The sequence below is a fragment of the Manis pentadactyla genome, chromosome 2 (assembly GCF_030020395.1).
Source record: "Manis pentadactyla isolate mManPen7 chromosome 2, mManPen7.hap1, whole genome shotgun sequence".
Lineage (NCBI taxonomy): Eukaryota > Metazoa > Chordata > Mammalia > Pholidota > Manidae > Manis > Manis pentadactyla.
In genome coordinates, this window is record NC_080020.1 from 105,560,519 (window position 1) to 105,585,593 (window position 25,075).

Sequence of the window (25,075 nt, forward strand, 5' to 3'; positions counted from 1 at the left end):
TGTGATAGGAATGTAGCAAGCACACGGTCCCTTACATGTCCACTATGCCATACTTTTACTTCTTTCCCCTTTGGGGTTACTGAAGGGTGTATATTAGTATTCGAGTTGCTTTCACCCACCATTATGATAAAAAAAAAAATTCCCCGTTAAGATGCTCTTACCTTCTAGCCGTTCAGGATGCACGACTGTGGCCTTTGGCAGACACCCTGCTGTTATTCCAGGAATACACAGGAGGCCAGCTTCCACGCCTTGTCCCCAAGGTGCCAGGAGAGCCAGCCATCATTGGTGTTGTGTCCAAAGCTCCAAGGCCATGTCCACTCAATGGAGTCTCGAGGATTCAGTGCAGTTGGTGATGGCAGCAAGATGTTATTCTGGTGGCCAAACCTCGACTTCAGTGATTCTTCCTTGGTTTGTACTGGCAGTTGTATGGCGGAAGCAGCTGTACGTGTTAACATGTCCACTGGGCTCAGGGCTTCACCTCTGGGTTTCAGTGTTGAACCCGTAGCCTAGCAACAGGCCTCTTACATCATCAAGTGCTTCAAGTTCCGTGAGGATCCTGGCCCTAGGAACCACATCCTCCCCACACATCCCCGCTCCAGGATTCTCGCCTTACAATCTACACGCTTTCTATCTTCCACAACTGTCCCTGTGCGAGAAAGCTGGAGCACCGTAACAATATTCCACAACCGCAAGACAATATAACAAAAACTTAGAGACAATAAAAGTTAAGATACAGTAAGATTTTGATACAGGTAACAAAAGTTATAATAATCCTCAGGCCAGAGGAGGTTCCTAATAACAAAAGTTATAATACTCCTCAGAACATATGAAGTTCCCAATGCACAAAGACTTTAGGGGCGATTAGACACATGTTTTAGTGGCATCAACGTAGGCAAATCTTCTCCATCAGGAAGGATGCATTCAGGAGAGCTGTCCTGTGATAGGAATGTAGCAAGCACACTGTACCTTCCATGTCCACTATGCCATACTTTTACTTCTTTCTCCTTTGGGGTTACTGAAGGGTGTATATGTGGCTACTGCAGGTGCATTCGCTGGCCATTATGTTGAAACAAAAGTCCCCGTTGAGTTGCTTCTAGCTTCTGGCAGTTCAGGATACACGACCGTGGCCTTTGGCGGCCACCATGCTGTTATTCCAGGAATACACAGGAAGCCAGTTTCCCGGCCTTGTCCCCAAGAGCCAGGAAAGCCAGCCATCATTGGTGTATGTGTTGAAAGCTCCAAGGCCATGTCCACTCAATAGAGTCTCCAGGATTCAGTGCATTTGGTGATGGCAGCAGGATGTTATTCTGCTGTCCAAACCTCGGCTTCAGTGATTCTTTCTTGGTTTCTACTTGGACTTGTATAGGGGAGGCCGCCATATGTGCTAACATGTCCACCGAGCCCAGGGCTCCCTTCCTCAGTGTCTCTGTTGAGGCTGAAGCCTGGCTGCAGGGCACTTACATCATAAAGTGGTTGAATTTCAGTGAAGATCCTGGTCATAGTAACCCCACCGTCCACAAATTCCCCCACTCCAGCAATCTCGCCTTACAATCTACACGCTTTCAATCTTCCGCAATGGGCCCTGTGCGAGAAAGCTGGAGCACTGGAACAAGATTTCACAACAGCTAGAGCAGACACAAACAATGTAGAGACAATGAAAATTAAGATACAGCCAAATTTTGATGCCGGTAACAAAAATCATAATAATCCTCCGGCCAGAGGATGTTCCTAATAACAAAAGATACGTTCATCCTCAAGCCAGAGGAAGTTTCCAATGCACAGAGACTTTGGGGTGATAAGACACATGTTTCAGTGGCATCAACATAGGCAAATCTAGTCCGTCAGGTAGGATTCCTGCAAGAGAGCGAAAGGAATGTAGCAGTCAGGCCGTCCCTTCCATGTCCACTATGCCATACTTCTTTCCCCTTTGGGGTTACTGAAGTGTGTGCATATTAGTATTCGAGTTGCTTTCACCCACCATTATGATAAAAAAAAAAATTCCCCTTAAGATGCTCTTACCTTCTGGCCGTTCAGGATACACGACTGTGGCCTTTGGCGGACACCCTGCTGTTATTCCAGGAATACACAGGAGGCCAGCTTCCACGCCTTGTCCCCAAGGTGCCAGGAGAGCCAGCCATCATTGGTGTTGTGTCCAAAGCTCCAAGGCCATGTCCACTCAATGGAGTCTCGAGGATTCAGTGCAGTTGGTGATGGCAGCAAGATGTTATTCTGGTGGCCAAACCTCGACTTCAGTGATTCTTCCTTGGTTTGTACTTGCAGTTGTATGGCGGAAGCAGCTGTACGTGTTAACATGTCCACTGGGCTCAGGGCTTCACCTCTGGGTTTCAGTGTTGAACCCGTAGCCTAGCAACAGGCCTCTTACATCATCAAGTGCTTCAAGTTCCGTGAGGATCCTGGCCCTAGGAACCCCATCCTCCCCACACATCCCCGCTCCAGGATTCTCGCCTTACAATCTACACGCTTTCTATCTTCCACAATTGTCCCTGTGCGAGAAAGCTGGAGCACCGTAACAGGATTCCACAACCGCAAGACAATATAACAACAACTTAGAGACAATAAAAGTTAAGATACAGTAAGATTTTGATACAGGTAACAAAAATTATAATAATCCTCAGGCCAGAGGAGGTTCCTAATAACAAAAGTTATAATACTTCTCAGAACATATGAAGTTCCCAATGCACAAAGACTTTAGGGGCGATTAGACACATGTTTTAGTGGCATCAACGTAGGCAAATCTTCTCCATCAGGAAGGATGCATTCAGGAGAGCTGTCCTGTGATAGGAATGTAGCAAGCACACGGTCCCTTACATGTCCACTATGCCATACTTTTACTTCTTTCCCCTTTGGGGTTACTGAAGGGTGTATATTAGTATTCGAGTTGCTTTCACCCACCATTATGATAAAAAAAAAAATTCCCCGTTAAGATGCTCTTACCTTCTAGCCGTTCAGGATGCACGACTGTGGCCTTTGGCAGACACCCTGCTGTTATTCCAGGAATACACAGGAGGCCAGCTTCCACGCCTTGTCCCCAAGGTGCCAGGAGAGCCAGCCATCATTGGTGTTGTGTCCAAAGCTCCAAGGCCATGTCCACTCAATGGAGTCTCGAGGATTCAGTGCAGTTGGTGATGGCACCAAGATGTTATTCTGGTGGCCAAACCTCGAGTTCAGTGATTCTTCCTTGGTTTGTACTTGCAGTTGTATGGCGGAAGCAGCTGTACGTGTTAACATGTCCACTGGGCTCAGGGCTTCACCTCTGGGTTTCAGTGTTGAACCCGTAGCCTAGCAACAGGCCTCTTACATCATCAAGTGCTTCAAGTTCCGTGAGGATCCTGGCCCTAGGAACCCCATCCTCCCCACACATCCCCGCTCCAGGATTCTCGCCTTACAATCTACACGCTTTCTATCTTCCACAACTGTCCCTGTGCGAGAAAGCTGGAGCACCGTAACAATATTCCACAACCGCAAGACAATATAACAAAAACTTAGAGACAATAAAAGTTAAGATACAGTAAGATTTTCATACAGGTAACAAAAATTATAATAATCCTCAGGCCAGAGGAGGTTCCTAATAACAAAAGTTATAATACTCCTCAGAACATATGAAGTTCCCAATGCACAAAGACTTTAGGGGCGATTAGACACATGTTTTAGTGGCATCAACGTAGGCAAATCTTCTCCATCAGGAAGGATGCATTCAGGAGAGCTGTCCTGTGATAGGAATGTAGCAAGCACACTGTGCCTTCCATGTCCACTATGCCATACTTTTACTTCTTTCTCCTTTGGGGTTACTGAAGGGTGTATATGTGGCTACTGCAGGTGCATTCGCTGGCCATTATGTTGAAACAAAAGTCCCCGTTGAGTTGCTTCTAGCTTCTGGCAGTTCAGGATACACGACCGTGGCCTTTGGCGGCCACCATGCTGTTATTCCAGGAATACACAGGAAGCCAGTTTCCCGGCCTTGTCCCCAAGAGCCAGGAAAGCCAGCCATCATTGGTGTATGTGTTGAAAGCTCCAAGGCCATGTCCACTCAATAGAGTCTCCAGGATTCAGTGCATTTGGTGATGGCAGCAGGATGTTATTCTGCTGTCCAAACCTCGGCTTCAGTGATTCTTTCTTGGTTTCTACTTGGACTTGTATAGGGGAGGCCGCCATATGTGCTAACATGTCCACCGAGCCCAGGGCTCCCTTCCTCAGTGTCTCTGTTGAGGCTGTAGCCTGGCTGCAGGGCACTTACATCATAAAGTGGTTGAATTTCAGTGAAGATCCTGGTCATAGTAACCCCACCGTCCACACATTCCCCCACTCCAGCAATCTCGCCTTACAATCTACACGCTTTCAATCTTCCGCAATGGGCCCTGTGCGAGAAAGCTGGAGCACTGGAACGAGATTTCACAACAGCTAGAGCAGACACAAACAATGTAGAGACAATGAAAATTAAGATACAGCAAGATTTTGATGCCGGTAACAAAAATCATAATAATCCTCCGGCCAGAGGATGTTCCTAATAACAAAAGATACGTTCATCCTCAAGCCAGAGGAAGTTTCCAATGCACAGAGACTTTGGGGTGATAAGACACATGTTTCAGTGGCATCAACATAGGCACATCTAGTCCGTCAGGTAGGATTCCTGCAAGAGAGCGAAAGGAATGTAGCAGGCAGGCCGTCCCTTCCATGTCCACTATGCCATACTTCTTTCCCCTTTGGGGTTACTGAAGTGTGTGCATATTAGTATTCGAGTTGCTTTCACCCACCATTATGATAAAAAAAAAAATTCCCCGTTAAGATGCTCTTACCTTCTGGCCGTTCAGGATACACGACTGTGGCCTTTGGCGGACACCCTGCTGTTATTCCAGGAATACACAGGAGGCCAGCTTCCACGCCTTGTCCCCAAGGTGCCAGGAGAGCCAGCCATCATTGGTGTTGTGTCCAAAGCTCCAAGGCCATGTCCACTCAATGGAGTCTCGAGGATTCAGTGCAGTTGGTTATGGCACCAAGATGTTATTCTGGTGGCCAAACCTCGACTTCAGTGATTCTTCCTTGGTTTGTACTTGCAGTTGTATGGCGGAAGCAGCTGTACGTGTTAACATGTCCACTGGGCTCAGGGCTTCACCTCTGGGTTTCAGTGTTGAACCCGTAGCCTAGCAACAGGCCACTTACATCATCAAGTGCTTCAAGTTCCGTGAGGATCCTGGCCCTAGGAACCCCATCCTCCCCACACATCCCCGCTCCAGGATCCTCGCCTTACAATCTACACGCTTTCTATCTTCCACAATTGTCCCTGTGCGAGAAAGCTGGGGCACCGTAACAGGATTCCACAACCGCAAGACAATATAACAACAACTTAGAGACAATAAAAGTTAAGATACAGTAAGATTTTGATACAGGTAACAAAAATTATAATAATCCTCAGGCCAGAGGAGGTTCCTAATAACAAAAGTTATAATACTTCTCAGAACATATGAAGTTCCCAATGCACAAAGACTTTAGGGGCGATTAGACACATGTTTTAGTGGCATCAACGTAGGCAAATCTTCTCCATCAGGAAGGATGCATTCAGGAGAGCTGTCCTGTGATAGGAATGTAGCAAGCACACGGTCCCTTCCATGTCCACTATGCCATACTTTTACTTCTTTCCCCTTTGGGGTTACTGAAGGGTGTATATGTGGCTACTGCAGGTGCATTCGCTGGCCATTATGTTGAAACCAGTCCCCGTTGAGTTGCTTCTAGCTTCTGGCAGTTCAGGATAGACGACCCTGGCCTTTGGCGGCCACCATGCTGTTATTCCAGGAATACACAGGAAGCCAGTTTCCCGGCCTTGTCCCCAAGAGCCAGGAAAGCCAGCCATCGTTGGTGTATGTATTGAAAGCTCCAAGGCCATGTCCACTCAATAGAGTCTCCAGGATTCAGTGCATTTGGTGATGGCAGCGGGATGTTATTCTGCTGTTCAAACCTCGGCTTCAGTGATTCTTTCTTGGTTTCTACTTGGACTTGTATAGGGTAGGCCGCCATATGTGCTAACATGTCCACCGAGCCCAGGGCTCCCTTCCTCAGTGTCTCTGTTGAGGCTGTAGCCTGGCTGCAGGGCACTTACATCATAAAGTGGTTGAATTTCAGTGAAGATCCTGGTCATAGTAACCCCACCGTCCACACATTCCCCCACTCCAGCAATCTCGCCTTACAATCTACACGCTTTCAATCTTCCGCAATGGGCCCTGTGCGAGAAAGCTGGAGCACTGGAACGAGATTTCACAACAGCTAGAGCAGACACAAACAATGTAGAGACAATGAAAATTAAGATACAGCAAGATTTTGATGCCGGTAACAAAAATCATAATAATCCTCCGGCCAGAGGATGTTCCTAATAACAAAAGATACGTTCATCCTCAAGCCAGAGGAAGTTTCCAATGCACAGAGACTTTGGGGTGATAAGACACATGTTTCAGTGGCATCAACATAGGCAAATCTAGTCCGTCAGGTAGGATTCCTGCAAGAGAGCGAAAGGAATGTAGCAGGCAGGCCGTCCCTTCCATGTCCACTATGCCATACTTCTTTCCCCTTTGGGGTTACTGAAGTGTGTGCATATTAGTATTCGAGTTGCTTTCACCCACCATTATGATAAAAAAAAAAATTCCCCGTTAAGATGCTCTTACCTTCTGGCCGTTCAGGATACACGACTGTGGCCTTTGGCGGACACCCTGCTGTTATTCCAGGAATACACAGGAGGCCAGCTTCCACGCCTTGTCCCCAAGGTGCCAGGAGAGCCAGCCATCATTGGTGTTGTGTCCAAAGCTCCAAGGCCATGTCCACTCAATGGAGTCTCGAGGATTCAGTGCAGTTGGTGATGGCAGCAAGATGTTATTCTGGTGGCCAAACCTCGACTTCAGTGATTCTTCCTTGGTTTGTACTTGCAGTTGTATGGCGGAAGCAGCTGTACGTGTTAACATGTCCACTGGGCTCAGGGCTTCACCTCTGGGTTTCAGTGTTGAACCCGTAGCCTAGCAACAGGCCTCTTACATTATCAAGTGCTTCAAGTTCCGTGAAGATCCTGGCCCTAGGAACCCCATCCTCCCCACACATCCCCGCTCCAGGATTCTCGCCTTACAATCTACACGCTTTCTATCTTCCACAACTCTCCCTGTGCGAGAAAGCTGGAGCACCGTAACAATATTCCAAAACCGCAAGACAATATAACAAAAACTTAGAGACAATAAAAGTTAAGATACAGTAAGATTTTGATACAGGTAACAAAAATTATAATAATCCTCAGGCCAGAGGAGGTTCCTAATAACAAAAGTTATAATACTCCTCAGAACATATGAAGTTCCCAATGCACAAAGACTTTAGGGGCGATTAGACACATGTTTTAGTGGCATCAACGTAGGCAAATCTTCTCCATCAGGAAGGATGCATTCAGGAGAGCTGTCCTGTGATAGGAATATAGCAAGCACACTGTGCCTTCCATGTCCACTATACCATACTTTTACTTCTTTCCCCTTTGGGGTTACTGAAGGGTGTATATGTGGCTACTGCAGGTGCATTCGCTGGCCATTATGTTGAAACAAAAGTCCCCGTTGAGTTGCTTCTAGCTTCTGGCAGTTCAGGATACACGACCGTGGCCTTTGGCGGCCACCATGCTGTTATTCCAGGAATACACAGGAAGCCAGTTTCCCGGCCTTGTCCCCAAGAGCCAGGAAAGCCAGCCATCATTGGTGTATGTGTTGAAAGCTCCAAGGCCATGTCCACTCAATAGAGTCTCCAGGATTCAGTGCATTTGGTGATGGCAGCAGGATGTTATTCTGCTGTCCAAACCTCGGCTTCAGTGATTCTTTCTTGGTTTCTACTTGGACTTGTATAGGGGAGGCCGCCATATGTGCTAACATGTCCACCGAGCCCAGGGCTCCCTTCCTCAGTGTCTCTGTTGAGGCTGTAGCCTGGCTGCAGGGCACTTACATCATAAAGTGGTTGAATTTCAGTGAAGATCCTGGTCATAGTAACCCCACCGTCCACACATTCCCCCACTCCAGCAATCTCGCCTTACAATCTACACGCTTTCAATCTTCCGCAATGGGCCCTGTGCGAGAAAGCTGGAGCACTGGAACGAGATTTCACAACAGCTAGAGCAGACACAAACAATGTAGAGACAATGAAAATTAAGATACAGCAAGATTTTGATGCCGGTAACAAAAATCATAATAATCCTCCGGCCAGAGGATGTTCCTAATAACAAAAGATACGTTCATCCTCAAGCCAGAGGAAGTTTCCAATGCACAGAGACTTTGGGGTGATAAGACACATGTTTCAGTGGCATCAACATAGGCAAATCTAGTCCGTCAGGTAGGATTCCTGCAAGAGAGCGAAAGGAATGTAGCAGGCAGGCCGTCCCTTCCATGTCCACTATGCCATACTTCTTTCCCCTTTGGGGTTACTGAAGTGTGTGCATATTAGTATTCGAGTTGCTTTCACCCACCATTATGATAAAAAAAAAAATTCCCCGTTAAGATGCTCTTACCTTCTGGCCGTTCAGGATACACGACTGTGGCCTTTGGCGGACACCCTGCTGTTATTCCAGGAATACACAGGAGGCCAGCTTCCACGCCTTGTCCCCAAGGTGCCAGGAGAGCCAGCCATCATTGGTGTTGTGTCCAAAGCTCCAAGGCCATGTCCACTCAATGGAGTCTCGAGGATTCAGTGCAGTTGGTGATGGCACCAAGATGTTATTCTGGTGGCCAAACCTCGACTTCAGTGATTCTTCCTTGGTTTGTACTTGCAGTTGTATGGCGGAAGCAGCTGTACGTGTTAACATGTCCACTGGGCTCAGGGCTTCACCTCTGGGTTTCAGTGTTGAACCCGTAGCCTAGCAACAGGCCACTTACATCATCAAGTGCTTCAAGTTCCGTGAGGATCCTGGCCCTAGGAACCCCATCCTCCCCACACATCCCCGCTCCAGGATCCTCGCCTTACAATCTACACGCTTTCTATATTCCACAATTGTCCCTGTGCGAGAAAGCTGGAGCACCGTAACAGGATTCCACAACCGCAAGACAATATAACAACAACTTAGAGACAATAAAAGTTAAGATACAGTAAGATTTTGATAAAGGTAACAAAAATTATAATAATCCTCAGGCCAGAGGAGGTTCCTAATAACAAAAGTTATAATACTCCTCAGAACATATGAAGTTCCCAATGCACAAAGACTTTAGGGGCGATTAGACACATGTTTTAGTGGCATCAACGTAGGCAAATCTTCTCCATCAGGAAGGATGCATTCAGGAGAGCTGTCCTGTGATAGGAATGTAGCAAGCACACGGTCCCTTCCATGTCCACTATGCCATACTTTTACTTCTTTCCCCTTTGGGGTTACTGAAGGGTGTATATGTGGCTACTGCAGGTGCATTTGCTGGCCATTATGTTGAAACAAGTCCCCGTTGAGTTGCTTCTAGCTTCTGGCAGTTCAGGATAGACGACCGTGACCTTTGGCGGCCACCATGCTGTTATTCCAGGAATACACAGGAAGCCAGTTTCCCGGCCTTGTCCCCAAGAGCCAGGAAAGCCAGCCATCGTTGGTGTATGTGTTGAAAGCTCCAAGGCCATGTCCACTCAATAGAGTCTCTAGGATTCAGTGCATTTGGTGATGGCAGCAGGATGTTATTCTGTTGTCCAAACCTCGGCTTCAGTGATTCTTTCTTGGTTTCTACTTCGACTTGTATAGGGGAGGCCGCCATATGTGCTAACATGTCCACCGAGCCCAGGGCTCCCTTCCTCAGTGTCTCTGTTGAGGCTGAAGCCTGGCTGTAGGGCACTTACATCATAAAGTGGTTGAATTTCAGTGAAGATCCTGGTCATAGTAACCCCACCGTCCACACATTCCCCCACTCCAGCAATCTCGCCTTACAATCTACACGCTTTCAATCTTCCGCAATGGGCCCTGTGCAAGAAAGCTGGAGCACTGGAACGAGATTTCACAACAGCTAGAGCAGACACAAACAATGTAGAGACAATGAAAATTAAGATACAGCAAGATTTTGATGCCGGTAACAAAAATCATAATAATCATCCGGCCAGAGGATGTTCCTAATAACAAAAGATACGTTCATCCTCAAGCCAGAGGAAGTTTCCAATGCACAGAGACTTTGGGGTGATAAGCCACATGTTTCAGTGGCATCAACATAGGCAAATCTAGTCCTTCAGGTAGGATTCCTGCAAGAGAGCGAAAGGAATGTAGCAGGCAGGCCGTCCCTTCCATGTCCACTATGCCATACTTCTTTCCCCTTTGGGGTTACTGAAGTGTGTGCATATTAGTATTCGAGTTGCTTTCACCCACCATTATGATAAAAAAAAAAATTCCCCGTTAAGATGCTCTTACCTTCTGGCCGTTCAGGATACACGACTGTGGCCTTTGGCGGACACCCTGCTGTTATTCCAGGAATACACAGGAGGCCAGCTTCCACGCCTTGTCTCCAGGATTCTCGCCTTACAATCTACACGCTTTCTATCTTCCACAATTGTCCCTGTGCGAGAAAGCTGGAGCACCGTAACAGGATTCCACAACCGCAAGACAATATAACAACAACTTAGAGACAATAAAAGTTAAGATACAGTAAGATTTTGACACAGGTAACAAAAATTATAATAATCCTCAGGCCAGAGGAGATTCCTAATAACAAAAGTTATAATACTCCTCAGGACATATGACGTTCCCAATGCACAAAGACTTTAGGGGCGATTAGACACATGTTTTAGTGGCATCAACGTAGGCAAATCTTCTCCATCAGGAAGGATGCATTCAGGAGAGCTGTCCTGTGATAGGAATGTAGCAAACACACGGTCCCTTCCATTTCCACTATGCCATACTTTTACTTCTTTCCCCTTTGGGGTTACTGAAGGGTGTATATGTGGCTACTGCAGGTGCATTCGCTGGCCATTATGTTGAAACAAATGTCCCCGTTGAGTTGCTTCTAGCTTCTGGCAGTTCAGGATACACGACCGTGGCCTTTGGCTGCCACCATGCTGTTATTCCAGGAATACACAGGAAGCCAGTTTCCCGGCCTTGTCCCCAAGAGCCAGGAAAGCCAGCCATCGTTGGTGTATGTGTTGAAAGCTCCAAGGCCATGTCCACTCAATAGAGTCTCCAGGATTCAGTGCATTTGTTGATGGCATCAGGATATTATTCTGCTGTGAAAAACCTTGGCTTCAGTGATTCTTTCTTGGTTTCTACTTGGACTTGTATAGCGGAGGCAGCCATATGAGCTAACATGTCCATCGGGCTCAGGGCTCCCTTGCGGGTTGTCTCTGTCGAGGCTATAGCCTGGCTGCAGGGCAGTTACATCATAAAGTGCTTGAAGTTCTGTGAAATCCTGGTCATAGGAACCCCACCTTCCCCACATTTCCCCACTCCAGTATTCTCGCCTCACAATCTACCCGCTATCAATCTTCCGCAGTGGTCCCTTGGCGAGAAAGCTGGAGCACTGTAACAAGATTCCACAATGGCAAGAGCAGATAACAGCAACTTAGAAACCATAAAAATTAAGATACAGTAAGAGATTGATACAGGTAACAAAACTTATAATGATCCTCAGGCCAGAGGAGGTTCCTAATAACAAAAGATTTAATAATCTTCAAACCAGGGGAAGTTCCCAATGCACAAAGAATTTAGGGGCGATAAGACACGTGTTTTATTGTCATCAGCATAGGCAAATCTTGTCCATCAGGTAGGATGCATGCAAGAGAATGGTCCTGTGATAGAACTGTACCAGGCAGGCAGTACTTTCCATTTCCAGGATACCATACTTTTTCTTCTTTCCCTGTGGGGGTTACTAAAGGGTCCATATATAGTGCTACTGGAGGTCCATGCACTGGCCATTATGATAAAACAAAAGGCCCAGGTAAGATGCTCCTGCCTTCTGGCCATTCAGGATGCACTGCTTTGGCCTTTGGTGGGCACCCTTCTGTTATTCCAGGAATACACAGCAGACCAGGTTCCAGGCCTTGTCTCCGAGGTGCCAGGAGAGCCAGCAGTCGTTCGTCCATGTGTCAAAACCTCCAAGGCCATGGCCACTCAATGGAGTCTCCAGGATTCAGTGCAGTTGGCGGTGGCAGCAACATGTTATTGTGGTGTCCAAACCTCGGCTTCAGTGATTCTTTCTTGGTTTCTACTTGGACTTGTATAGGGGAGGCCGCCATATGTGCTAACATGTCCACCGAGCCCAGGGCTCCCTTTCTCAGTGTCTCTGTTGAGGCTGTAGCCTAGCTGCAGGACATTTACATCTTAAAGTGGTTGAAGTTCAGTGAAGATCCTGGTCATAGTAACCCCACCTTCCACACATTCCCCCACTCCAGCAATCTCGCCTTACAATCTACATGCTTTCAATCTTCCGCAATGGTCCCTGTGCGAGAAAGCGGGAGCACTGTAACAAGATTCCACAGTAGCAAGAGCAGATAACAACAACATAGGGACCATAAAAATTAAGATACAGTAAGATTTTGATTTAGTTAACAAAAATTATAATGATCCTCAGGCCAGAGGAGGTTCCTAATAACAACATATTTAATAATCCTCAAACCAGGGGAAGTTCCCAATGCACACAGGATTTAGGGGCGATAAGACACGTGTTTTATTGTCATCAGCGTAGGCAAATCTTGTCCATCAGGTAGGATGCGTGCAAGAGAATGGTCCTGTGATAGGACTGTAGCAGGCAGGCAGTCCCTTCCATTTCCAGGATACCATACTTTTTCTTCTTTCCCTGTGGGGGTTACTAAAGGGTCCATATATAGTGCTACTGGAGGTCCATGCACTGGCCATTATGATAAAACAAAAGGCCCAGGTGAGATGCTCCTGCCTTCTGCCCATTCAGGATACACTGCTGTTTCCTTTGGCATCCACCCTTCTGTTTTTCCAGGAGTACACAGGAGGCCCGCTTCCAGGCCTTGTCCCCAAGGTGCCAGGAGAGCCAGCCGTCGTTCATCCATGTGTCGAAACCTCTAAGGCTATGTCCGTTCAATGGAGTCTCCAGGATTCAGTGTAGTTGGTGGTGGCACCAACATGTTATTGTGGTGTCCAAACCTCGGCTTCAGTGATTCTTTCTTGGTTTCTACTTGGACCTGTATAGGGGAGACCGCCATATGTGCTAACATGTCCACCGAGCCCAGGGCTCACTTCCTCAGTGTCTCTGTTGAGGCTGTAGCCTGGCTGCAGGGCACTTACATCATAAAGTGGTTGAATTTCAGTGAAGATCCTAGTCATAGTAACCCCACCGTCCACACATTCCCCCACTCCAGCAACCTCGCCTTACAATCTACACGCTTTCAATCTTCCGCAATGGGCCCTGTGCGAGAAAGCTGGAGCACTGGAACAAGATTTCACAACAGCTAGAGCAGACACAAACAATGTAGAGTCAATGAAAATTAAGATACAGCAATATTTTGATGCCGGTAACAAAAATCATAATAATCCTCCGGCCAGAGGATGTTCCTAATAACAAAAGGTATGATCATCCTCACGCCTGGGGACGTTCCCTATTCACAAAGACTTTGTGATGATCAGACACATGTTTTAATGCTGTCAACATAGGCAAATCTAGCCATTCAGGTAGGATTCCTGCAAGAGAGCGAAAGGAATGTAGCAGGCAGGCAGTCCCTTCCATGTCCACTATGCCATACTTTTTCTTCTTTCCCTTTGGTGTTCCTGAAGTGTATATATATTACTTTCGAGTTGTTTCACTGACCATTATGATAAAAAAAATTCCCCGTTAAGATGCTCTTACCTTTGGCCATTCATGATACACGACTGTGGCCTTTGGCGGGCACCCTGCTGTTATTCCAGGAATACACAGGAGGCCATCTTCCACACCTTGTCGCCAAATTTCCAAGAAAGCCAGCCATCATTGATGTTGTTTCGAAAGCTCCAAGGCCATGTGCATTCAATGGAGTCTGCAGGTTTTAGTGCAGTTGGTGATGGCAACAAGATGTTATTCTGGTGGCCAAACCTCGAGTTCAGTGATTCTTACTTGGTTTGTACTTGCAGTTGTATTGTGGAAGCACTATATTTGTTAACATATCCATGGGTCTCAGCTCTTTCCCTCTCAGTCTCAATGTTGAAACCATAGCCTAGCAACAGGCCCCTTATGTCATCAAGTGCTTGAAGTTCCTTGAAAATCCTGGCCCTAGATACCCCATCCTCCCCTCACACCCTTGCTCCGCTATTCTTGCCTCACAATCTACATGCTTTCTATCTTCTCCAATTGTCCCTGTGCGAGAAAGCTCAAGCACTGTAACAAGATTCCACAATGGCAAGAGCGGATAACAACAACTTAGAGAACATAAAAATTAATATACAGTAAGCTTTTGATACGGGTAACAAAAATTATAATAATCCTCATGCCAGAGGACGTTCCTAATATTAAAAGACATAATAATCCTCAATCCAGTGGAAGTTCCCAGTGCACAAATGATTTCGGGGCGATAAGACACATGTTTTAGTGCCATCAACGTAGGCAGATCTTGTCCATCAGGTAAGATGCTTGCAATTGAATGGTCCTTTGATAGGACTGTAGCACACGAGCAGTCCCTTTCATGTCTAGGTTACCATACTTTTACTTCTTTCCTCGTCGGGTTTCCTGAAGGGTCTATATATAGTGCTACTAGAGGTGCATGCACTGGGCATTATTATAAAACAAAAGTCCCAGGTAAGATGCTCCTGCCTTCTGGCCATTCATGTTACACTACTGTGGCCTTTGTCAAGCACCCTTATGTTATTCCAGGAATACGCAGAACTCCAGCTTCCAGGCCTTGTCTCCAAGCTGCCAGGAGAGCCAGCGATCTTGCGTCCCTTTGTCGAAAGCTCCAAGGTCACGTCCATTCAATGGAGTCTCCAGGGTTTAGTGCAGTTGGTGATGGCAGCAATATGTTATTCTGGTGTCCAAACCTCAGCTTCAGTGATTCTTTCTTGGTTTGTACTTGGAGTTGTATAGGGGAGGCAACCATATGTGCTATCATGTCCACCTAGCCCAGGGCTCCCTACCTGGGTGTCTCTGTTGTGGCTGTAGCTGGATGCAGGGCACTTACGTCACAGAGTGGTTGAAATTCAGTGAAGATCCTTTTCTAGGAACCCCTCCTTCCACACATTCCCCCACTCCAGCAATCTCGCCTTACAATCTACATGCTTTCAATCTTCCCCAATGGTCCCTGTGTGAGAAAACTGGAGCACTGTAACAAGATTCCACAATAGTAAGAGCAGACAAAAGAATTTAGAGACAATGAAAATTAAGATACAGCAAATTTGGTGCAGGTAACAAAAATTATTATAATCCTCAGGCCAGAGGATGTTCCTAATGACAAAAGATATAATAATCCTCAGGCCAGAGGAAGTTCCCAATGCACAAAGACTTTGGGGCGATAATACACATATTTTAATTCTATCACCATAGGCAATTCTACTCCATGAGTTACGATTCCTGCAATAGAGTCTTCCTGTGATAGGAATGTAGCAGGCAGGCAGTTCCTTCCATGTCCACTATGTCATACTTTTACTTCTTTCCCCTTTGGGGTTACTGAAGGGTGTATATGTGGCTACTGCAGGTGCATTCGCTGGCCATTATGTTAAAACAAAAGTCCCCATTGAGATACTCCTACCTTCTAGCTGTTCTGGATACACTACTGTGTCCTTTGCGGCCACCCTGCTCTTACTCCAGGAATACACAGGAGGCCCGCTTCAGTTGGTGATGGCAGCAAGTTGTTATTCTGTTGTCCAATCCTCATGTTCAGTGATTCTTCCTTGGTTTGTTCTTGCCGTTGTATAGTGGAGGCAGCTATATCTGTTAACATGTCTGCGGGTCTCCAGGCTCCCTTTCAGGGTCTCTGTGCAACTAATCGTTCAAAAGCAATTTCTTCCTGCTTTTCACTAGTATGTGTCACTGGCTCCAACAAGTGTTGGAGTTCTTCACTCAAGGGGCTACTAGAGAGGGCACTATGATCCTCTAGTAACCACCGCCCTCGTCTAGTGTGAGTTTTTATGCCACTCTACTTTGAGGGATCATTCACCTGCTGCGTCTTTATTTTCTTTTCAACCATTGGTCATGCTTTCAGTACAGGAGGTGCCAGTGCCTCCAGCATCACCCTTCATCCTTGTCCAGCTCCTCCATTCTAAAGCTAATGGCACCTTTCTCTCCAGTCCCCCTAGTGCCTCCTCTGCTCAGTGCGTCACAGCAATTCTAGGTCAGTCTTCTGCACCTCTCTTACCTTCACCTCAATGCTTTGCCGCTGGTGTTGTCATGCCACCTCCACCTGTAGTTCCCTCAGGATTTTGTCTTTTCGCTTGATGGCCTTTTCCTCCTCCAGAGCATGTGGCGGTGCTGCCATCTCGTTCTGTAAAGAATGTTTTACCTCTTCAATGGCACCTCACTGCCGGCGTTCTCGAACTGCCTCTCTCACATCAATGCCATTTCCTTCTTCAGGGAATCCACAGAAACTTACAACTCACGTTTTTGTGCCTCCATTTTTGGGGTTTTTTTTTGAGGAACATATCCTTCTCTTTTGTAGACTTTTTTAATGCTGTGAGAAGCAGCCAACCCCCAGTCCCCACTGCCTCACAGGCCCTCTGTTTCTCAAAGGACCTACTTACTATAACCAAGGGCCACCCCTACTGCCTCAGGTGTCACCTCCACTTGCCTCCAGTCCTGGGGTGGGGCCCAGTCCTCTAGGAGGCAAGCCACCTCAGACCACATACCCATTGGGGGACAAGACACTGTCTTCCCATTCACAGGGGCAGCTTGCTGGAGCACCCCTCCCATAAGGGCAGCCTGTCTTTTTCCTTGGTCAACAATGAACCCTGCCGACTTCGCCAATTCTCTTCCAGTGGGTTTCAGCCCAGGCAAGTTCGCTATGGATTCAATGTGACCAAAGAAAATGACAGCAAACATTTTTTGGGGTGAAAGGATTTATTACCCGGCTTGTTCTCCTGGCGGGTCGAACAAGGTCGAACACTAGTTTCTCTGTCTCCGCCCAGACCACTGGGCCGAGCTCTCTATTTAGCGCAGTTATAGCTTATTGCCTAAAGGTGCGGAAGCAGCAGCCCAGCAACAAGCCAGTTACATCATCAGGTGGTCAAGTTCAGTGAGGATCCTGGCCATAGGAACCCCACTTCCCCACAAAGAGTCGCACTGCAATTTAAAGACACAAACACCCTAAGTAAGGGGAAGAGGCTGAGTAGTAGAAAATACAAATCTTAATGGAAACATCTACATATCCAACAGAATGAAACAACCAAGTCATAAATATGTTTACAACCAGTAGGAACCAGATAAAAGATAAGAGTGGTGTGACTTCTGGTGGTTAGGATCAAAGCTGCTCCAAAAGATGTGGCTGTTGGGAATGTTGTGTTCAAATGTAAGGATGTCATTTCATGAAGAATATTTAAAAGTTGGCATAAGTCATTCTGCTTGTCATTTATTGATTCACTCAATTCTTATTTCATGATATTATGAGAGTTAGTCTAAGGAATTCTAGACATTGCCAATGTGATTGTTGTACTTTACATTAAAGATCTTATAATTTAGGGTAGTATACACATCACATAAACAAGGAAGTTCAATTATGTGCTGTAGGGGCTAAGATGCAAGACTATCAAGTATCAAGGTAGAGTGGAGGCTCAAAGATAAATTCTCCTTGGGGTAATGAAGAAATTGTGTCCATGGGTGTGAAACCATCTTATTTGAGATATGTCTAAGGAATCGGGATGGTTAGTTTATGAACAAATTGTTTATGAGAGGGTAGAGGGTATTAGAGATGATAGTTAGATTGCACTAATTTGGAGTTCCTGGCTGTAGGAAACATTATTTTTCCCTTGGTTCTAGCAGGTAAAGCCAAAATGAGAAGAGAAAAAATACAGGGAAGAGAAGGAACATAAGGGGTAAAGGAAGTGACTCTCTTTAAGACTCTCACTCTGTGCTAGGCTTGTACCAGGCACTGTATAGGAACCATTTTAGTTAAGTTTGCCAGTAAATAACTTGTGTGAGATGCTGCTACTTGGTTGACACTCAGAGCTCCAGGCAATCACCCTACTTCTTTTTTTAAGAGAGATGATTTGACCAAACATAAGGGGAGAAAAGATTTTTTTGACAAGGCAATAACTAGATGATCTAAATAATCATAGATAACAACATGAACAGTAGTAAAGGACACTAGTAATTGTACAAATAATGACTGTGTGTGTGAGAGCTGAAGTAGGTTGTATCTTTAGAAAAAAAGCAAAATTTGGTATTCTAGTTCAGAACATTTATCATGATATATAATCTATCTACATATATTTGCATAATTATTCCTTTATAATATTTGTATTTGGAAATATGCTATATCCAACCTGTTTCTGAAGATTACAAAAAACATGAAATATTTCAAAGTACATCAAATACTACAAAATTTCCATCTATTTAATGCTCTCTTCTACTTTAAATTTCCTTAGATCCTATTCAAATCCATCTGACATCTAAAGTTCTTCTACCAGCCAAGCTTTATATGCAAATTGATTTAAGCCAAGTGTTACCATCTCTTATGCCACAAGAGATGATATTTTACTAGTTCACTAGTATAAATACAGAAAGATTTCAAATACAAATATAGAAAGAAAACCAAAAAGTAATACCCTTGCACATTATTATAAGACAGTAGATTAGAAACCTAAGCAATTTATATGAAATTAGTATTATGATGCACAACAGAGAGTCACTTTTATTTCACGATATTGGGTTTATAAAGGAAGGTAGCAGCTTCCTGCTGAAGGTTACTATGAACAGCTGAATATAAATTTTCCAAAAAAGTCTAGAAAGTTGGGTTACATATATTTCCTTACAGATTTCTGTTATAAGTTCCTGATAATTCTGTGTTAATAAAATGGCAAACTGTGTTTCAGAGGTCAGAGAAATATTTCTGAGTTGCAAAATTCTTGAGGTTATTTGCTCTAATGTATAATAAAATGACTTTATATAGGTGATGATAATGTCAGGTAGACTGAAATGTTTATGACCAAGGTTAACTAATATAAGCAAGAAGAACATTGGATATATCTCATATTCTAAGGACTATTGAAAGCATATATGCATATATATATAGGCCAAATTAAATCTCCTGGGACATACTCCTTATAATGTTAAAACTGGAAACAGAATTTTCCAGTGTGCCTGTGATGGGGTGCATTACTGTCAGTTTTCCTCTTCAGTAAGTGAAATAACTCACCCTGTTAAGAAAATAATTTTACAGGATAAAGTAAAGAAAAACAGAAGAATCATACAGAATTAAAATTAATATACCGTCCTCATTATTTGTGCAATTGATTATAATTTAGGTATTTGTATCCAGATTAAATGACCTGTTTCCAAGTAAATTTGAACTAAATTTTTAAGGCACTGATTGCACTTCTAGGAAATTCCTAGTTGAATTCTCAGAGAGTGAATAAATGAAATAAAAAACGGAAAGAGTGTAATAACCAATAAGGTCTAGAAACTATGCCAGAAGATTCTTTAAAAAGCTTACATCTGTAGGCTGCACTTAACTTGTTCTTAGGGAGTGCAATTTTATTTCATTTTATATTTTATTTTCTATATGAAGTCAATTTCAGCCCCCAGAAGTAAATTCATGTTATACCTGGTAAGTAAGAACATATATCTACACTTGAAGAAAACATTACCAAAACTTTCAGATACTTTCTTCAGTATAGCCATTGCACAAAAAACCCAAAGATATGCTGTGTTACTTAAAGAAGGTACATGGAGCATTTGGCAAGCTCTTCTACAAAGGGAGGAGATACCTAGCAAGAGAACTGATATCACATCATCTAAAACTTAAGAATAGCATTGTCTTGCCAGTGGGTTTCAGCCCCCGGCAAGTTCGCTATGGATTCAGGGTGACCAAAGAAATGACAGTAGAACGTTTCTTTGGGGTGAAAGAGTTTATTACCCGGCTTGTTCTCCCAGCGGTAGGTAGAGCACTAGCGTCTTTGCCTCCGCCCAGAGCACTGGGCCAACCTCTCTCTATAGCACAATAATAGCTAATTGCCTACGGATGTGGAAGCAGTAGCCTAGCAACAGATCAGTCACATCATCAAGTGGTTTAAGTCCAGTGAGGATCCTGGCCATAGGAACCCCAGCTTCCCCACAAGCACTTAGTGTGGGCCTTGGGTTCATCCACAATTATTGAGCTCATAAGCATTTTAAAATAACTTGCTCTGGGCTCAGAACTCAAGGGGGCAGGCACTAGAAGGTACACAGTAATCTTACTGAATGACTGTTGTCAGTAAAATGTCTTAAGCCATCTAGGGAGACAAAATCAATACTCAGGATACAATTAGAAAATCCAATACAAGAAAATAAAAAGTGATAAATTAATATGTACATAATTTCTAAGGAACCTGAAGGATAGAATGGGATACAGATGACTAAATTGATTTTTCTCTCTGCCTTTACCCAAACCCAAATGCACATACACAAAAAGTGAGTAAATAACATAGGATTCTCTTTACTTATGGAGTTCTCCAAAATAATTTAATATCGGGATAATATTAGTCACAGAGAAGCCCCTACTGCATTCATACTGAATAAGGAAATTTAGTTTATGAAATCTAAGACTCACTTATAATCTAAATGTTTACCTTTGTTCATTGCTGGATGTGTGGCATTTCTTCATTTATTCATGGTAGAAGCAACGAACAGGGAGGCTTGAGGCTTTAAAGGAAGAAGGCACAATTTGAAGTTTTTTGCACTAACCAGTGACTGTTTCCACTCTTATGAATATGCCTTCATTTGTTCTATTTCTCAATAAGAAATCATTGAGGACTTGCTGAGAGATAATGGCTCATGAGTTTATGTTGGTAATAAATGGAGCCCTTTATTTAACTTCTGAAAGGACTTTGTTACTGTAAGTCTACATGTAGCCCTTAGTTTTTCCCTTGATTGAAACTGACTGTATAGAGCATGTTGCTATTTAATTCAATGACTCATTGCAGCAAACATTAAGCCCCTCCTAGATGCCCTTAAGGCTTAGAAGATTAAAAGATCATTGAGACTTTACAATAAAAAATGACTGTCATCTGAGGTTATGGGTTAAATGTTAATAAAACTCTGGAGATTTAATTGAATTTTACCTTTTATAGATGAATAAATTTCCAGAGGATATATGTATTTGTCCAAATCCTTACAGCCAACGGTAATCAAACAGGGATGCATCATCTGAAGGGATGAAGATTCCACTTTCAGTTACTTAAATGTGTGTTGGCAGGAGACTTCAGTGCATCTGGACAGGGCAACTCACACATGGCAGCTGGCTCCTCCTTGGAAGAAGTGATAAGAAAGAGAGAGAGAGGGCAAGAGGAAGGAAAGACAGAGAGACAAAATAGAAGGTGCACTGCTGCCATATTTTACTGGTAACACAAACCAACCCTGGTACAGTGTGGGAGGTGATTACAGAGGCTGTGAATACCATGAGGCAAGATCACCCTCAGCTGGCTACTCCACCAGGTGGAAAAACAGCATGCTGATACTTCCCACTGTGATCACCTAAAAGATGTGGCAGGCTAGGGTTAAACTGAAAGAAGAGTCAAACAAGCCAGATGCAATGGACTGAACTGCATCCCTCTGACCCCCACCCCAATTCATATGTTGAGGCTCCAGCCCCCAGTGTGATGGTGTTTGGAGAAGGAGCTGCCAGGAGGTGGTAGGTTCCAGTGAGATCGTGAGGGTGGGGCCCTCCTGTGACGGGGTCAGTCAGGAGACATTGTAAGAAGAGACCAGAGAGCTTGCTCCCTTCCATGAGTGGAGCAGAAGAAGGTGGCCTTCTGGGAGCCAGGGAGACAGCTGTCAGCAGCAGACCATCCTACTGTCACCCTAATTTTGGACCTCCAGCCTCCAGAACTGTGATAAAATAAATTTCTGTTGTTCAAGCCAGATTTTTTTTTAAGTATGCTGGTGGTTACTGATGAAACTTAGAAGGAAAGAGAGCTTGGAATATATATATACATATATATATATATATATGTGTGTATATATATATATATATACAGAGGGCTACGGCCAAGGAGGAGGATCTCCCTGCAGAACCCACAAGAGGCTCCTCTCTGAGACACGACCACAGAGGGCCCTGGGAAAGTGGAGAAGATGGATGATTTCCTGAAGTCCTGTGTATGGTACACGAGGGCTCTCTGTCTCTTAGTCCACATGGCAGAACAGCCTAGAGCCAGGCATTTTTATTCTCCTAAGATGGGAGTAGGGGGAGGCCAGAGCCAGTGGTTCTCTCATAAAGCAAGTGAACAAGCTGGGGAACTAGTACAGTTATGAGAGATATTGGAGACCCTGGAATAAAGCCTTCCCCATGCTGGCATTCCGGGAAATACGAAGACAAACTCCCCACCTCTTCACTCTAGAGAGAAAGTCCAAGTCCACAAATTATGCCACACACTGGAGTTTTCATCCTTAAATGTGGTCATCAGTGAGTTTCCTGAAAATATTATTCAACATTCAAGGGAAAGATCTAGACACAGAGGCAGAAACAAGCAAGTCCAGAGAGTAAAGAGGAAGGATTCAGAAAACAGAAGAGAAATTAAAATGTAAACATAAAAATGAAATATAATGACAAAAGCCTTTTTTTCTTTGCATTTTGTTTTATTGCAGTGTATTTTACATCTATAATCCACCCACTTAAAGTGTATGATTCAATTATTTTTAGTAAATTCACCATATTATGAAACCATCCCCATCCATCAGGTTTGGAACATTTTTCATCACCCTGAAAAGATTCCTTGTGTCCATTTCATGTTAATCTCCTTTCTGACTCAGTGCCCCAAGCAACTGCTCATCCGTTACCTGTCTCGATAGGCGTCCCTTTTTTGGATATTCCACACAAATGGAATCATATCGTGTGTAGACTCTCATGTCTTGCTTCTCTCACTTATGTTTGTGAAGCGTACTGAGGCTTATCCAAGTTGTAGCACATATGTGTAATTCAGCATCAGAACTCTCAATACCTATTGGGAGACAGAGGATATCATATCTACAACAAAAGAGAAGGATATAATGACAAAGCAACAAACATAGGAAAATGGAAAGTGCTGGAAATTAAAAATGTACCAAAAATTTTTAAATATATCAAAAACAATGGAAGGTAAAATTGAGGAAACCTTCTACAAGAGTAATAATCACTATTAACAGGTTTGTTTATGTTCCTTCATATCTCTTTTTTGTATTCTTTGTGCTTGGTTTTTTATTTTTTAAATAAAGTTTTTAAAATAAAAGCTATACTTGTCCTCAAATAAAAATAATTTATATGAGGGAAAGTGAAAAAGAAACAAAAATAGAAAGCATACCTACAAAAAGGACTGTTTTCCATCCAGAGCAGGACATGTGGGTAGATTTTATTGTCATCTTACTTTTTTGTGATCATCTTTATCATATTATACTTCAAATCTTATATCTGTGTTTTCTCACTTAAGCTTTCATGACCTTTTTACCATAATTACACAGACCTTAAAGGCTTTACTTTTAATAACTGCCTCATAGTTCATCTGGTGGCCATATAATTATGAATCTTGACTTGTTGAACATTTAGGTCATTCCCATGTATTCAGATGTATAAATAAATGTACATCACCACATAAACAACATTGTTCTAATTTCTAGGTTAGATTGTCAAGTGAGATTCCTGGGTTGATGAGTAAGGATATTTGTTAAGACCTTTGTTACATATTATTGGGTTATTTTCCCTGAGGTTCATAACCATTCTACATGGTGACTTGTTCGGATTTGAAACCAATGCTCAGCAGTAAAACATTTCTCATTAGCTTCTTTGCCATATGTAGCATTTGTAAATTATATAATATGGCATTAATACTTAAGTGACAAAGGGATTTAATTTTGGGGTAGTATTGAAAATAGTTCCTTTTATTACATTTTTTTAGAGTAGCCAGGAAATTACATGATGTGAAAATAAGCTTTACACTTAACTGATGACCAATATAGATTCCTACACACAACCAGTGCGCATGTGCATGCACACACACACACACACACACACACACACACACACACACACACACACATGAGCACTCACACAAACATGAACACTTGGCAAAATTAATTATTAAGTTTCCAACATGTTTATCAGCATGAACAACAACAAACATAATTGGGGGCTTAGGTGCATTTCCTAAAATCCTCTCTATGCTTTTTTAGTACTACCACAGTGCTTGCCTTCTGTATCATTATCCTTACCAGAGTGCATTTAAATGAACACTTAAGATGAACTCTTTTTTTATTACCACCAATATAGATGTAACACAAAGTAAAGGTTATGTATGACTTAACCTTTCCAACCCTAATATCAAGTCCACGATGTCTACCACATAATTTACTAATGATATTTATCAACATGAACTGAACTTCTTTAAAAAAGTTCAGAGAAGTGTGAATTTAGGCCCCTTTTGGTAGTTATTTTGCTGTATTTCCTTTAGTTAAGCAACTTTGCCTTTCAGAAATGCCAGTCATTTTCCTTTCCTTTCCAAACAAATCTTTATTTCTTGTTTTTCTAGAGATCTGCCTGCTGACCAAGGGACGCCGCACTGCCAGTGTTCGAGCTGATACATATTGTCGTCTTTATTCGTTGTCTGTGGACAATTTCAATGAGGTCCTGGAGGAATATCCAATGATGAGGAGAGCCTTTGAGACAGTTGCCATCGACCGACTGGACCGGATAGGTACTCTTTCTTCAGTTTTCTAATCTTCTTTGTGCACAATGTAGTTTTAATCCAGTGGACTGATGTATGTTTGCCATCGTAAGTCCTAAATGTAGGTCGTAGATTGCTTGTTAATTAACATACAAATTGCAGTTGGCTCTAGCCATATTTCTACTACCTAACTTTTTTAAGTATTCATCTCTATTTTTACTAGCTACAAAATCTGATTTCCCCAGTTGATACCAAGACAATTTGAATCCTCAAGTTAAAAGCAATGATAAAAATACTAGGTAGCACTAAAATTGAACTAAAAATACATAGTGAGTCTACATCACAAACCAAATT

The 25,075-nt window shown here is 43.7% G+C and overlaps 1 protein-coding gene across 1 annotated transcript in view; it reads left to right on the plus strand.

The window, feature by feature from the left end:
- The window catches only part of HCN1 (hyperpolarization activated cyclic nucleotide gated potassium channel 1), a 799,285-nt gene that overhangs the window by 769,833 nt on the left and 4,377 nt on the right, over positions 1–25,075 (plus strand). The window contains exon 7 of the mRNA XM_057495355.1: positions 24,587–24,751. Coding sequence (XP_057351338.1) covers positions 24,587–24,751 — 165 coding nt within the window. The remainder of the gene's footprint in view (positions 1–24,586; positions 24,752–25,075) is intronic.